Source organism: Solanum lycopersicum, chromosome 1 (genome assembly GCF_036512215.1).
Source record: "Solanum lycopersicum chromosome 1, SLM_r2.1".
In the NCBI taxonomy this organism is placed as follows: Eukaryota; Viridiplantae; Streptophyta; class Magnoliopsida; order Solanales; family Solanaceae; genus Solanum; species Solanum lycopersicum.
Genome location: NC_090800.1, coordinates 73,813,968 through 73,828,054, shown reverse-complemented (window position 1 = coordinate 73,828,054; position 14,087 = coordinate 73,813,968). Strand labels below are relative to the sequence as shown.

The window sequence follows — 14,087 nt, the reverse complement described above, 5'->3', positions numbered from 1 at the left end:
TAAGTAGTCAAACTAACTCACATAAATTAAAACAAAATATCTATATTTTTGTAATGAGATAGATTTATAGTGAAATAAATATTAAAAATTTCTTTGGTTAATATCGTATAAAGTGAGACGGAGAAGGCGATAGTGTTTCTCGCTAAAAATGTTCATTTTTTGCTTTTAGTGTGTTGATTTTTTGATCAAGAAAATTGTGAACTGAGGTGGTGAAAGATGGACTCAGAGGATGGCTCTGGTCCAAAACAGAGGAGAACTAGACAACAGTTTTTTAAATGTTCTGCTGATTGTATAGAGAAAACGAACAGGTCATGTCAAAATGGTAATCTTACTCCGTCTTCTTCGACTTGTGCTGTGAATATTGGAAAAGAGAGTGTGGGTTCTGGGAGGAAAAGAAAAATGTTAGTTTCTGAAGATGCAACAAAGTTCAGTCCAGCAACTTGTGAGCCTATCATTGGACGGGTTTTCGTTGAGGAAATACCTAATGATGATGATGATGATACGGATGATTCGGAGGATGATAATGTTGTTATCATTGTAGAGGAGGAAGAGAGTAATATGTTTAATGAAAAAGATGAGGAGGTTGTTTCATCTACCTCAAGCATGAAGTCGGTGGAAGTGCATACTGATAGCACCTCATCTTCTGAGTCTGAATCAGAAGATGAAAAGAATGAAGAAGGAGAAAAAGAGTCGAATGGGGGTTTAGCACCTGAGCTTGTTGTTGAGAGTGAAAAGCAGAAGAAAGGTGGATCATATCTTCTTCGTTCACGTTCACTTTCTAAGTCCAAAAAGAAGAAGTTGAACAATGGAACTTGTAGTAGCAGCCCAATTCTACTTACTGTTGAGGAGGAGTCTGATGGCGAGGAGTCTAAATCTGAAGAAGATTGCGAGGTTGATGACTCGGTGAAGAATGTCGTTCAAAAGGACAGGAGGATTGGAAAGAAGATTCTTGAAGATTCGGAATTTATGAAATTTGTTATTGATTCCATCATAAATGTTGATGATCATGATAAAATTACTCCTTTTGAAAAGAAGGAACGGGTTCCTGTCAAGGAAACACTTCCTTTAGTATTTCGGTTTGAAGACGAGGAACCTCCTCCCCCTGAGAAAGAAGAATGGGAAAAGGAAGTTGAAAATCTCTTTGCTGAAATGCAGATGTGTATCTTAGAGTCAGATATTGGCTTTACAAATCCATCCACTTCACAGATATGTGAGTATATTGCTCTTGTGTGAAAGGACTTAGTTACGCTGATCATTCATACCATAGCCAAACGCTGGTTGTGCCCTCTGTGACATTCAGCATAAGAAGCCTCATTTCCTGAATCTATCTTTGGGAATCACATTGTATGCTGAAATTCCACATTGTATGCTGCACTTTACTACTTTAATCCTCTAGTCTATGTTACTTACTTCAACATGCTATCCTTATATTTGATTTTATCAACTGGCTCTTCAATTTATTTTTGCTTGACGCTTAAACTCTTGGATTTCTGTCATTGCAGGCTCAAAGAACTCGAGGGAGATATGAAAGAAAACATTTAGGACAATCGCCGTCACTCTTGGATGTTGGTGGCTTCTCATTCTCTGATTCTTCTGAAGTCCAGGATTCTCTAATTAATGAAGAAGGAACCGTGTGGGATTTAGTTCCACAAAGTGCCAAATCAACCATGCATCCTCATCAACGTGGTGGATTTGAATTTATGTGGAAAAACGTTGCCGGAGATATAAATCTCGAGAGGCTGAGACAGCCCCTATCTGATAGCAAAGGAGGATGCATAATTTCACATCCACCTGGAACCGGGAAAACCCGTCTCACCCTAGTATTTCTTCAGTCGTATTTGAAGCTGTTTCCAAAGTCTCGACCTGTAATCATAGCTCCTTCCAGCTTGCTGCTTAACTGGGAAGCTGAGTTCCAGAAATGGGAGGTGGACATTCCCTTCCACAACTTGAACAGCAAAGATTTCTCTTTACAGGAAGATGAAGCTACAGTGAGTGTGTTTCGCTGTTTATCCCATCCGGGAAAGAGAAATCCACACCTTATACGAATGGTGAAGCTGGGATCCTGGGTTAAAGGTAATAGCGTTTTGGGGATCAGTTATGATTTGTTCAGAATTCTTACCGGAGATGATGGAGACGGTTATGCTAAGCCGATTAGAGAAATCCTTCTTAAATATCCTGGTTTTCTGGTACTTGAAGAAGGGCACACTGCTCGGAATGAGCAAAGCCTTGTCTGGAAAGCTTTGAAAAAAGTTGAAACAGAGAAGCGCATAGTTTTGTCTGGGACTCCTTTCCAGAATAACATCAAGGAGTTATACAACACTCTCTGTGTAGTCAGTCCAAAGTTTGCTGCAGATTTGGAGCAGAAATGGGCTTCTCTTAGCAGTTCCATCGACAAGAATGCCCGAGCATTGGAAGAGCTTAGGGACATTATTTCACCACTAGTCCATAAGTGTAGTGAAAATGTAAAGAAGGTAAGCCTTCCGGGTATAAGGGACACTGTAGTTCACCTGAAACCGACAGATTTGCAGAAGGAGTTGCTTAGAAGGATTCCTGAGAATCCAAGCTCCTTTTATGAACAAAATCTGGTGTCTCTTATCTCTGTTCATCCTTCATTAGTGGCCAATAGGAAGGAGTTCTCTGACTTAGAAAGTCAGCTAAAAGAGAGAGGTTGTCGGTCGGATCCAGATACCGGAGTAAAAATGAAATTTGTTGTTGAGCTTATCAGACTTTGCGGTGGGATGAAGGAGAGGGTTATAATATTTAGCCAACTACTTGATCCTCTAAACCTGATCAAGGAGCAACTCAGTTCTCTCTTTGTATGGACTTTAGGCCGGGAGATTCTCTACATGGATGGGAAGCTTGATGTGAAGCAGCGGCAGATATCTATAAATTCTCTTAATGACCGTAAGAGTGATGTAAAAGTGCTGCTTGCATCCATAAAAGCGTGTTCAGAAGGAATAAGTCTGATAGGGGCCTCAAGAGTGGTTTTGCTTGACGTGCTCTGGAATCCCTCAGTAGAAGAGCAAGCCATCAGTCGAGCTTACAGGAATGGGCAGACCAAATTTGTGCATGTTTACTGTCCAGTAACATCAAAATGGGAGGTTGACAAGATTGAACAGCAGACGAGAAAGAAGTACCATTCAGATGTTCTTTTGTCTAGGAATCATGAAGCCAAGATGGATCCTTCATGTTGTGAGTCAGAGGATACCATACTAGAATCCATGTTTGAGCATGAGGGCCTCCGTCATATTTTTGAAAAGCTCTCTCATGCACCACGTGTGCTGCCGCCTACTACATGCCTTGATTCTTGTAACCAACCTCCAAAACCAAGCAGTTAGGTTAGTATGTGTTTAATTTCGTGTATTTTGCTTACTGCCTGTCTTTGAAAAATGGTTCAAATGTTTTATCTCTTTCTTATCAGATCAGTTGGAGCATGTTTTTGGGTACTTGTTAGAGGAATTTTTGAAGCCATCCATCATTACAGGTACACTAGAAATAGGTTTGACATACTTTGGATTTGTCACGAGCTTCCAAGTTTGATTTCGTTCTAGTGCATAGCAATTTCCTCCTCCATATAGCTTTAAACCACTTCAGATTGTGATATGCTTTTGCGGAACTCTCTGGTTCTCTTTCATTTAGTTCTGGTTATTGTTGACCTCCTAAGTGGGAAATGACAATCTTTGGCCATTGTATCACTTCCCTTCCGCGACTTTGATTCTTCCAACCACCCTCGATCTCCTCCTGTGCTCCCTTTGCCTTGACAATATCCAATGCTAGATTGCGTACAATAGACCCTTATGTACAACATCCTATGCACCGGGCTGCCCTTTCATCAACACTTAACCAAGTAATTACTGCTATAAGTTTCATTAACACTACTATATTGCAAATGAACTGTTTATACTGAATAAAGACATCACAAATGCCGCGTTTTTAGACTATTTTTTTGTAACATTTTTATCTTTTACTTATTCTTTTCCTTCTGATTTCAGGTACTTTGATGCAGATTCACATGAAGAATGCAAATAAGATTAGGATTTTCATCACCCACAAGATGTTATTGTAACTGCAAAAATATTGCTTCATGTCTATTTATATTATGATTTTGATGGTATAAAAATATTAACTTCTCATAATTTTGAATGTATAGTAACTACTTATGATTAGCTATTATTATTTTAGTTAGTTTATGGAAATAATGTTAATACCTTCATTAAAGTAAGTATATGCAGCAGAACCCTCAGTTTGATTAGCTAGGTATGTCATCCGTTGGAAAAATTCTTTTTCGGTATCTACATTAGAGTCCAACTAATTCGGATTCGCATCACGTAAATCTCATTTATATATATATATATATAAAAAAAAAACTTAAATGGATAATGAAATCTTTAAATTCCGACCAACTCAAAATCATATCTAAACAGTCAAAGAATTAGACATGAGATACTCAATATTTTATGTCTTTCTTTCTCAGCTCAATTAATGTTCAGCATAAAATGAAAAAATAATTATATTAAAAAATATAATACAAGTAAAATTAAATTGAAATTGTAATATCATAATTGCAAAAATAGATGGAAAAAGACTAAAACTTACACATAAATTGCATTCGTTGAATGTGTTTTATGCATTTCTTAGAAGAAGGGATAATAATGTAATTTCATCAATAAAAAACCAAGACACTGAGACTTACCCCCATAACTCGCATTCGTTAAATGCGTTTTACGCCTTTCTTCACCAACTCAATTAATGTTGAATATTAAATGAAAAAATTTTCTATTCTCGACATAATAACAGTAATCAATTAAATAAATAAATAAATTCAAAAAATATTGGAAAAATAAAGTTAAACAGAACGGGTAATATCGTAATTTCAACAATAAATGGAAAAAGATTGAAACTTACTCATAAATTGCATTCGTTGAATGTGTTTTATGCCTTTCTTGACAGAAGCAGTAATAACGTAATTTCTTCAATAAAAGATCAAGACACTGAAACTTACACATAAATCACATTTGAAATGCATTTTATGTCTTTCTTAACAGAAGGGGTAATAACGTATATTCATCAATAAGAAAAATCAGGACATTTGAACTCACGCATAAATTGCATTCGTTGAATGAGTTTTATGTCTTTCTTTCTCATCTCAATTAATGTCAAGTATTGCATAAATAATAATTATCTTTCTCTATATGATAAAAGTAATAAATGAATAAAACAAACATATTCAAAAAATATTGGACAAATAAAATTAAACAGAAAGGGTAGCATAGTAACTATAACAATAGATGAAAAAAAAGTGAAACTTAAACATAAATTGTATTCGTGGAATGTGATTCATGCGATTCTCAATAGAAGGGGTAATAATATAATTTCATCGATATAAAACCAAGACACTGAGACTTACCCATAACTCGCATTGGTTGAATGCGTTTTACGCCTTTCTTTCTCATTTTTATTTAATGTAGAATATCAAATTAAAAAATAATTATTTTCTCGATATTATAAAAGTAATTAATAAAATAAATAAGTTTATTCAGAAAATATTGAACAAATAAAATTAACCGGAGGGTAATATTGTAATTTTAACGAAAATGAAAAAATATTGAAACTTACACATAAATTGCATTTGTTGAATGCGTTTTATTACCTATATTAACATAAGGGTTATAACGTAATTTCATCAAATAAAAAACGTAGACACTTAAACTTACTCATAAATCGTAATGCGTTTTATGCCTTTCTGTTTCAACTCAATTAATAATGAGTATAAAGTAAAAAAAGGTTTTCTTTCTCGATATGATAAAAGTAATAAATTAAATAATAAATATATTCAAACAATATTGATCAAATAAAATTAACCAGAACGGTTGATATCATAATTTCAACAATAAATGAAAAAAGACTGAAACTTACACATAAACCACATTTGTTGAGTGTGTTTTATGTATTTAGGAGAAAATTGTGAATTTTATGAAAATGTCGAGTTCAGAATTAGGGCTAACAAAAATGAATTCTAATTACTTCTCATTATCATATACTACATACCTTAATTAGTAGGGTTCATTTTTTCCTTCTTGGTTAAAACCTCCTTCGAAGTTCAAAAATTTCACACTGTAGTAACTCCAACTCCAGAAAAATTTTCTGTATATGTATCTGTCTGTAACATCTCGCCAATTTGAATTAGTTAGGAATAACATAAAATATTCATTTTTGGAAAGAAAAGGAGAAATGTGGAAAATTTCCTTAGTTAAGAAAGTGAGCTTTGGACATTTTCAAACTATCATAACTTCTAGCTCAGGATGATTTAGAGGTAGTTATGAATATGGTTGAAAATCCCTTGGAGAGATCATTACAATACCGTCGAGTTTGCGCATTTTCGATATCGTATGAGGGAGATATGCCTATCGAAAGTTGGGTTGTTGAACTAAAAAAAAATCTAATCCAGATAAGACATAACAAACTAGTCTTTTCAAGAATTAATTTCCTTTCGTTTTAGGGATGGATTTGGGGTAAAACCAAGTTTTAGTTCAGATCAAAAAATTAAACTTTACGCTTTGGGCTTGGAGAAGAGAGAAAAAATGAAGGAAAAAGGAGGGAAGTCAAGATCGCCAACATTTTGCGAGTGGAATTTGTCGGGGGTGATCCCTATCGAGGTATGTGAGATCTTTTGTGTTGGATTAGTTCATCGACACACCAAACCTATTTTGATTTAGTGATTTTATAATTGTTTACATGTTAAGAAGTGAGTTCTTGAAGAATATGGTCGAATTCCTGTTGGTTGAGTTGTTTGAATGCCAATTGATGTTTGATTCGTAATCTCAGAGTTGATTTTCGAGTTAAATCTATCAGGTATTGAAAGTATTGATTATCCTAAGGGTTTGAGAAAATAACTATAAAGGTTTTGTGAGTGTAGTGTTGAAAAATGCGAGAGTAAGGTCGTCAACCACACCAAGGCAATACCAGGCGCGACATTTCTGAATGCACCCGAATCGGAGTTTTTCAATCAATTTTCTTAGTTTAGACTTTTTAAAGTCCTTCTAAGGTATTTTAACACTCTTTAGTGATTCTAATTACTTGAAATGATTTCTAAATACCTAGGAATCACCAAAAAATAAGCATCATAACCTTGAATTCACAATTTCATTTAAGGAAAGTTATGATTAAAGTCAAAAAAATTAAGACTTAAGTTTAGAATTTAGGAAGAAAATCAAAGCAAAGTTCTTAAAGTTTCCAGATTCTTTATTAAACGTTTTAATGCTCGTCAAGTTAAATAAAGAGTAAAGAGTTGAAGATCTTCCTTCAAAAGTTATAAGGGAACTAAGTATTCCCTAAGAGTTGAGTTCATTTCTCAAAAGCTATAAATGAACTAAGTATTTCCTAAGAGTTTATAAATGTTTTGTAACATCTCGTAACTCAAAATACCCTATAATAAGCTGAGAAACTAAAAATTTTCACTTTTGGAAAGAACAGGAAAAATCTGAAAATTTTCCTAAAGTTAAGAAAGTGAATTTTTGATCATTTACAAATGGCAATAACTTCTAGATCAGGATGAGTTGGAGTCAATTCTTTATATGGTTGGAAAGACCTTGGAAATATCTTTCCAACGGTGCCGAGTTTGCATGATTTTTATATGTTATGAGAGAAATATGTCTTTTGAAAATTGGATTGTTGAAGTAAGGGAAGTCCAATTCCGAATTTAAGTAAGGGAAAACTAGTCTTTCCACCCATATATTTCCTAATTCGTTTTAAGGGTTTATTTAGAATAAAAATAAGATTTAGTTCAGATTATAAAAGTTATTTTACGCTTAGGTCTTGGAGAAAAGAGAAGATAAGAAGGAAAAGGGGAGAAAGATAAAGAATTCGCCAGGAAAGCTAAGGTTTTGCGAGTGGAATTCGTCGGGAGTGATCCCTATCAAGGTATATGAGATCTTTTCATGTTGGGTTAGTTCACTCACACACCAACTTGTTTAATTCAGCGAATTTTGAGTATATTGAATTATGAATATTGAAGTTCGTGATGAACATTATTGAATTCTTGTTGGTTGAGTTGTAGCATGCCCAGAGTTGATTTGATTCGTGTTTCCGGGTTGTTTATCGAGTCGAATCTATTGGGTATTGAGGGTACTAATGATCCTAATATTTTGAGGGCTTAGAGATGAAACAGAGAAGAACAGTCAAAACGTCTGTCTATAGGGCCCTGGGGCGCTGCGCCTCCCATATCTTCACAGGACATTCTCTGTCCGTAGGGCCTTGGGGCATCGGGCCAACCAGGGCGCCCCAAATTGGTCTCTGAAGTTTGGGGCCTAGCGACCCACGCCTCTCAGAGCGCCAAGGATGCCTAGAGACCCCATTTATTCCCATCTTTTCATACTAGTTCCTAAGTGATATACCCATGTTTCTTAGTTTATTCCAACACTCTACGGTACATCTAAACATCATGAAATCATCCATAAACATGAGATCAAGAACATTTAATCCATAATCCAATTCAAGTAAAGTTACGATCAAAGTCAACCATCGCCTAGGCTCATACTGATGGTTGTCGGTTAAAGAATCTCTCATATAAACTATATTACTTTCATATATAAGTAAAGTTGAGTTTATTGTTGCATTTTCTTTAACGAACTAAGTTGTTTTACTGTTTTACAAAGCTTTATATATATCACATGTGTTTTTATTGTTTTATTTTAAGTTGAGTAATTCATGAGTTGAGCAGAGTCAAGGTAAGCTTCTTCTTAGTCTTTTCAAGCATAGAGTTTTTGTTTAGCATTCCAACTCGCATACTCGTACATTTAATGTACTAATTCCAATTGGTCTGTTTTATCTTATAATGCAGACGTAGGTAATCAGGATCAGCATCCAGCACCTGATTGATCTAGTTTGAGCATGCTGAGTCAGTGGTGAACCTCTTTGCATCTGGAGGACACTTTTGTTGCTTTCAATATTTTTATATATAGAATTTTAAGAGGTTTGTCACAACATTCATCTTAATATTATAGAGGATTCCTAGACAGATAGTCAATCCAATAATCAATATTGAGTCTTTTTTTAGCTTGCATTCTAGATATTTTATTTTGAGACTTAAGTGTTATTTTGGCCAAAACATTTATTTTCAAGTTATCCTTGTGAGAACAATTCTTGTTTATTGTTGAGTTAAGTCTTCCACTGAATTAAGTAAACCAGACCAAGGGTTCGCTTAAGGCCAACAATGATCATCGGGTGTAGGTCACGTCCAGGGTGGAGGCTCGGGGCGTGACATTTTTTCACATTTAGAAGAGGAAACTATTTAGAAAGAGTTTGAATAAGAAAAAGAAAACATTGATTCCAAGAGAGCTTTTTAAAGCTAAGAGTTGAGCAATTATCTCAACCCAAAGAAGGAAGTTGCTTTGAAGACACATGAAAGTATATTTTGAAGTAGTGTTGAGCACCGATGTGGGGATGAGAGTTCATATTAACTCAAGTCTCTATGAAAATCATATAGCTATCATGAATATTAACGGGTCATACTTTTTAGATGATCACGTAAGTTAAGCTAGTGGATACACTAAGTTAAGTAATTCTATGTGACGACAAAGTATAAGATAGTTCTGGCAGATGGGCAAGATGTTGTATTACCACTTTGGCTCATAGTGGTGGTTTTAGGTAAAAATCTCCCACAGATATTATATTTTTATAGATATAAGTAAAGTAAGTTTGTTATTGCATTTCTTTAACGACAAAGTGTTTTCTTTGTTTTATAAGCTTTTATATATGTTGCATATGTCTACCTACTTCATATCAAGTCAAGTTATTCATGGGTTGAGTAGAACCAAGGTAAGTGTTCCTTCTAACTCCTTTCAAGCATAAGTTGTTAGCATTTTGACTCGCATACTCGTACATTCAGTGTACTGATTCCAGTTGGACTGCATCGTTTAATGATGCAGACGCAGGTAACCCGGATCAGCATCATCCAGCGCCTCGTTGATCTATCTAAGTACTCGGAGTAGTGGTGAGACTCCTTGCATTCTAGAGGACACATATTTATTGTTTTTCGGTCCTTTTTTATTGATATTGTGGGGTTTGTTCCAACATCCATCTTATTATTGTAAAGGGCTCATAGACCAGACAATTTGGTTTGGAGTCTCTTCTTTGTATTGCATATGTTTTGCTATGAGACTTAAGTGTCATTTTGGTCAAGTTATTTTATGTAGATGTTTCTTGTATTGAGTTAAGTCTTTCGTTGAGTTAAGTAAGCCAGGACAAGGGTCTGCTCAAGACCAGCAATGGTCATTGAGTGCCGCCCACATCCAGGGTGTAGGCTCGGAGCATGACACTGTCTTATTCTTATTTATTTATAGTTAGAGAGTCCTTATAACTCGATACCAGTAAGAGTTTGGGGCTTGTCCATGTAGACCTTCTTGTGATGGCTTGTCATTGCAATGTCCATTGACCAGCTTAAGTAGACCAAGTATATATTTTTCCTTATTCTTCCCACTTGCCTAGACTTTTGCCTTCTTATGAGCCTTCTTGAATTGATGAAGTTTGATTTTCTCACCAGATTTAAATTTAATTTACTGTTATAATCCTTTTCATTGAAGTTATTTGGACTATTGGTTCACAAAATCAGTAGTTGTTAACTAAAGTTGGTCATTTTCTCAATTTGTTATCATTCACAATATTTAAACTTGTATCAAATATAGGCATGTCATCAATATATAAACATATTATCACATAATCATTGTCTACAATTTTGGTAAAAAAACATATATCCACTTCAACAGAAAAAATTGTCCTTCAATAAGACTTGATCTAATTTTTCATGTCACTCTTTAGGAGCTTGTTTAAGACCATAAAGAGATTTAATTAACTTACAAATTTTGTTTTCTTGTCCTAAAATAATATATCCCTCAGGTCGAACCATATAAATCTCTTCTTCTAATTCACCATTTAAGAAAATTGTTTTTACATTCATTTGGTGAACAAAAAACTTTAGTCAAGTAGAGGAAATTCTAGTAGTTGGTGCAAATGTATCAAAATAATAAATATCTTATTTTTGGAAAAATCCTTTTGCTCATAACCGAGCTTTATATTCATCTATAGACCCATCATCATTAAGTTTCTTTTTGAAAATTCATTTACAACCGATAGATTTTGCACCAGGAGGTAAATCATTTAAAATCCATATTTTATTTTTGATAATTAAAATCAATTTCAATTTGTATTGACTCTTTCCAAAATTAAGCATCAGAAGAACATATAGCTTCGAAATAATTTAATGTTTCATTGTCAACAAGAAAAGTTTGAAAATCATTTTCATAAGAAAAATATTATTTTCTTGTCTTTTCCTCCTTTTCAGTTCCTCCATATTAGCGATATTCCTACCATTTCTTTTAACAGGTGCATGATAAATTTTATCTCAGTAATAGTATTGCAATCAATCACATCATTTTTCAACACAATAAATCTATATGCAACACTATGTTCAACTTATCCAATAAGCATACAATCAACAGTTTAAGAATCAATTTTTCTCTCTTTAAGTTCAGGCAAAATAACTTTAGCAAGACACCCTCACACTTTTAAATATTTCAAATTAGGTTTATAACCTTTCCACAATTCAAAAGGAGTTTATCAGTTATTTTATGAGGAATTCTATTTTGTAAGTGACATGCAAATAATATAGCTTCACCCCATAAATTATCAGGAGCATTAGAACTAATAAACATGAAATTCATCATTTCTTTTGAAGTTCTATTTTTCCTTTCAACTACTTTAGAATAATTTTTTTCTTTTTTCACACACACGCACGCACACGCACAGCACACGCACACGCACACGCACACGCACACGCACACGCACACGCACACGCACAGCACACACACACACACACACACACACAGACACACACACACACACATATATTTCTACCCCTTTTCTGCCTACATAACACTATCTTGTGGTTCCAACGCTGGTTGACTTTTATTTAATCTAGTGCCCTCGTAGGTCGAAAAGGGGTAGAAAATTACTTATAAAATAAGTTCAGGGGGATAATAGGACCTTAGCAATAGTATAAGTGTGTCTTTGGAATTTCGGGCATAGGTTGAGGGGGTACTTGTGCCTTTCCCCTAAAGATTATAAATTTCAAAATCTTCTGTTCTTAACTTTTGTATCTAGTCAAACTAACTTATATAAAGTGGAATAACATGAATATCTATACATTTTAATGGGGAGAAGAGTGTGAAAAATAATGCAACTTTGACCAAAATTGTTGTTACGATATCAAACTTTATGGAGGACCTTTTACCCCTTGAACTATTAAATAGTGTATTTATGCCCTCGGAACTATTTAAAACTGTATTTTAAAGATATATATGTGCCCACGTGGACTTTTCATATCCACGTGGACACATATATACGTTTAACATACTCTACTAAAAATTGTAGGAGGGTGGGGGTTAAAATGTAATTTTCAAAGTTTGATATCGTAATATCAATTTCGATCAAAGTTTGATTATATTTCAGACCTTTTTCCTTTTTAATGAGATAGATTTGTAGTCCATAATTTTGACATAAATTTAAAAATCTTTTATTCTTAAATTCCATATCGAGTCGAACTAACTCCTAAAAAATTGAAACGGCATGAATATATATACACATTTTTAATGAGATAGATTTGTAGTCCATAATTTTGATATAAATTTAAAGATCTTTTATTTTTAAATTTTGTATCTAGTTAAACCAACTTAAATAACTTGGAACGACATAATTATATATACATTTTTAACGAGATAGATTTGTAGTCCATAATTTTGATATAAATTTAAAAATCTTTTATTCTTTGTATCTAGTCAAACTAACTTATATTAATTGGAACAGCGTGAATGTATTATTATTAAATTTTGTATCTAGTCAAACTTTACATTAATTGGAACGACATGAATATATATATATATATATATATATATATATATATATATATATATATATATATATATATATATATATATATATATATATATATATATATATATATATAATGAGATAGATTTATAGGCCATAAATTTTTAGAATCTTTTATTCTTAATTTCTGTGACTAGTCAAACTAACTCACATAAATTAAAATAAAATATCTATATTTTTGTAATGAGATAGATTTATAGTAAAATAAAGGGAAAATGCACAAGTACCCCCTCAACCTATGCTCGAAATCCCAGAGACACACTTATACTATACTAAGGTCCTATTACCCCTCTGAACTTATTTTATAAGTAATTTTCTACCCCTTTTTAGCCTACGTGGCACTAGTTTGAAAAAAAAAAGTCAACCATCGTTGGGCCCACAAGATTGTGCCACGTAGGTCGAAAAGGGGTATAAAGTTATTAATAAAATAAGTTCAAGGGGTAATAGGTTCTTAGTATAGTATTAGTGTGTCTCTAAGATTTCGGGCATAGGTTGAGGGGGTACTTGGGCATTATCCCTAAAATAAATATTAAAAATTTCTTTCGTTAATATCGTATAAAGTGAGACGGAGAAGGCGATAGTATATATTTTCTCTCTCTTTCTCTTCTGTTTTCTTATAGTTTAAAGAATTCAACCCTCTTCTCTTTATTCAGGTTAGTGTTTCTTGCTAAAAATGTGGTTGATATACATGTGACTGTTCATTTTTTGCTTTTAGTGTGTTCGTTTTTCGTGCACACACACGCACACGCACGCACGCACATACGCACACACGCACGCAGGCACGCGCGCGCGCACACACCCACCCACACACACAATTTTTAGAATCTTTTATTCTTAATTTCTGTATCTAGTCAAACTAACTTACATAATTAAACAAAATATCTATATTTTTTTTAATGATATAGATTTATAGTGAAATAAACATTAAAAATTTCTTTCTTTAATATCATATAAACTGAGACGGAAATGGTACGTCCTCTTTAAGTTCTCATTCTTTCTCAATGTACATAACACTTTTCACAACCATGTCTCAAAATAATGCAAATGACATGTTCACACAAATAAAGAGGATATCACCATTTTCATAACATTGCACAATTCACAACAACATCAACAATGATTCAACAAGTCTTTCATACCATTTT

General features: G+C 33.7%; 1 protein-coding gene across 1 annotated transcript; it reads left to right on the top strand.

Annotated features, from left to right (window-relative positions):
• The first annotated feature begins 216 nt into the window (after nt 1–216).
• Nucleotides 217–3,338, top strand: LOC104647688 (SNF2 domain-containing protein CLASSY 3-like). Its single transcript, XM_069294832.1, has 2 exons — nt 217–1,227; nt 1,503–3,338. The coding sequence occupies exons 1-2, from the start codon at nt 217–219 to the stop codon at nt 3,336–3,338; spliced, it is 2,847 nt and encodes a 948-aa protein (XP_069150933.1).
• The last annotated feature ends 10,749 nt before the right edge of the window (nt 3,339–14,087 follow it).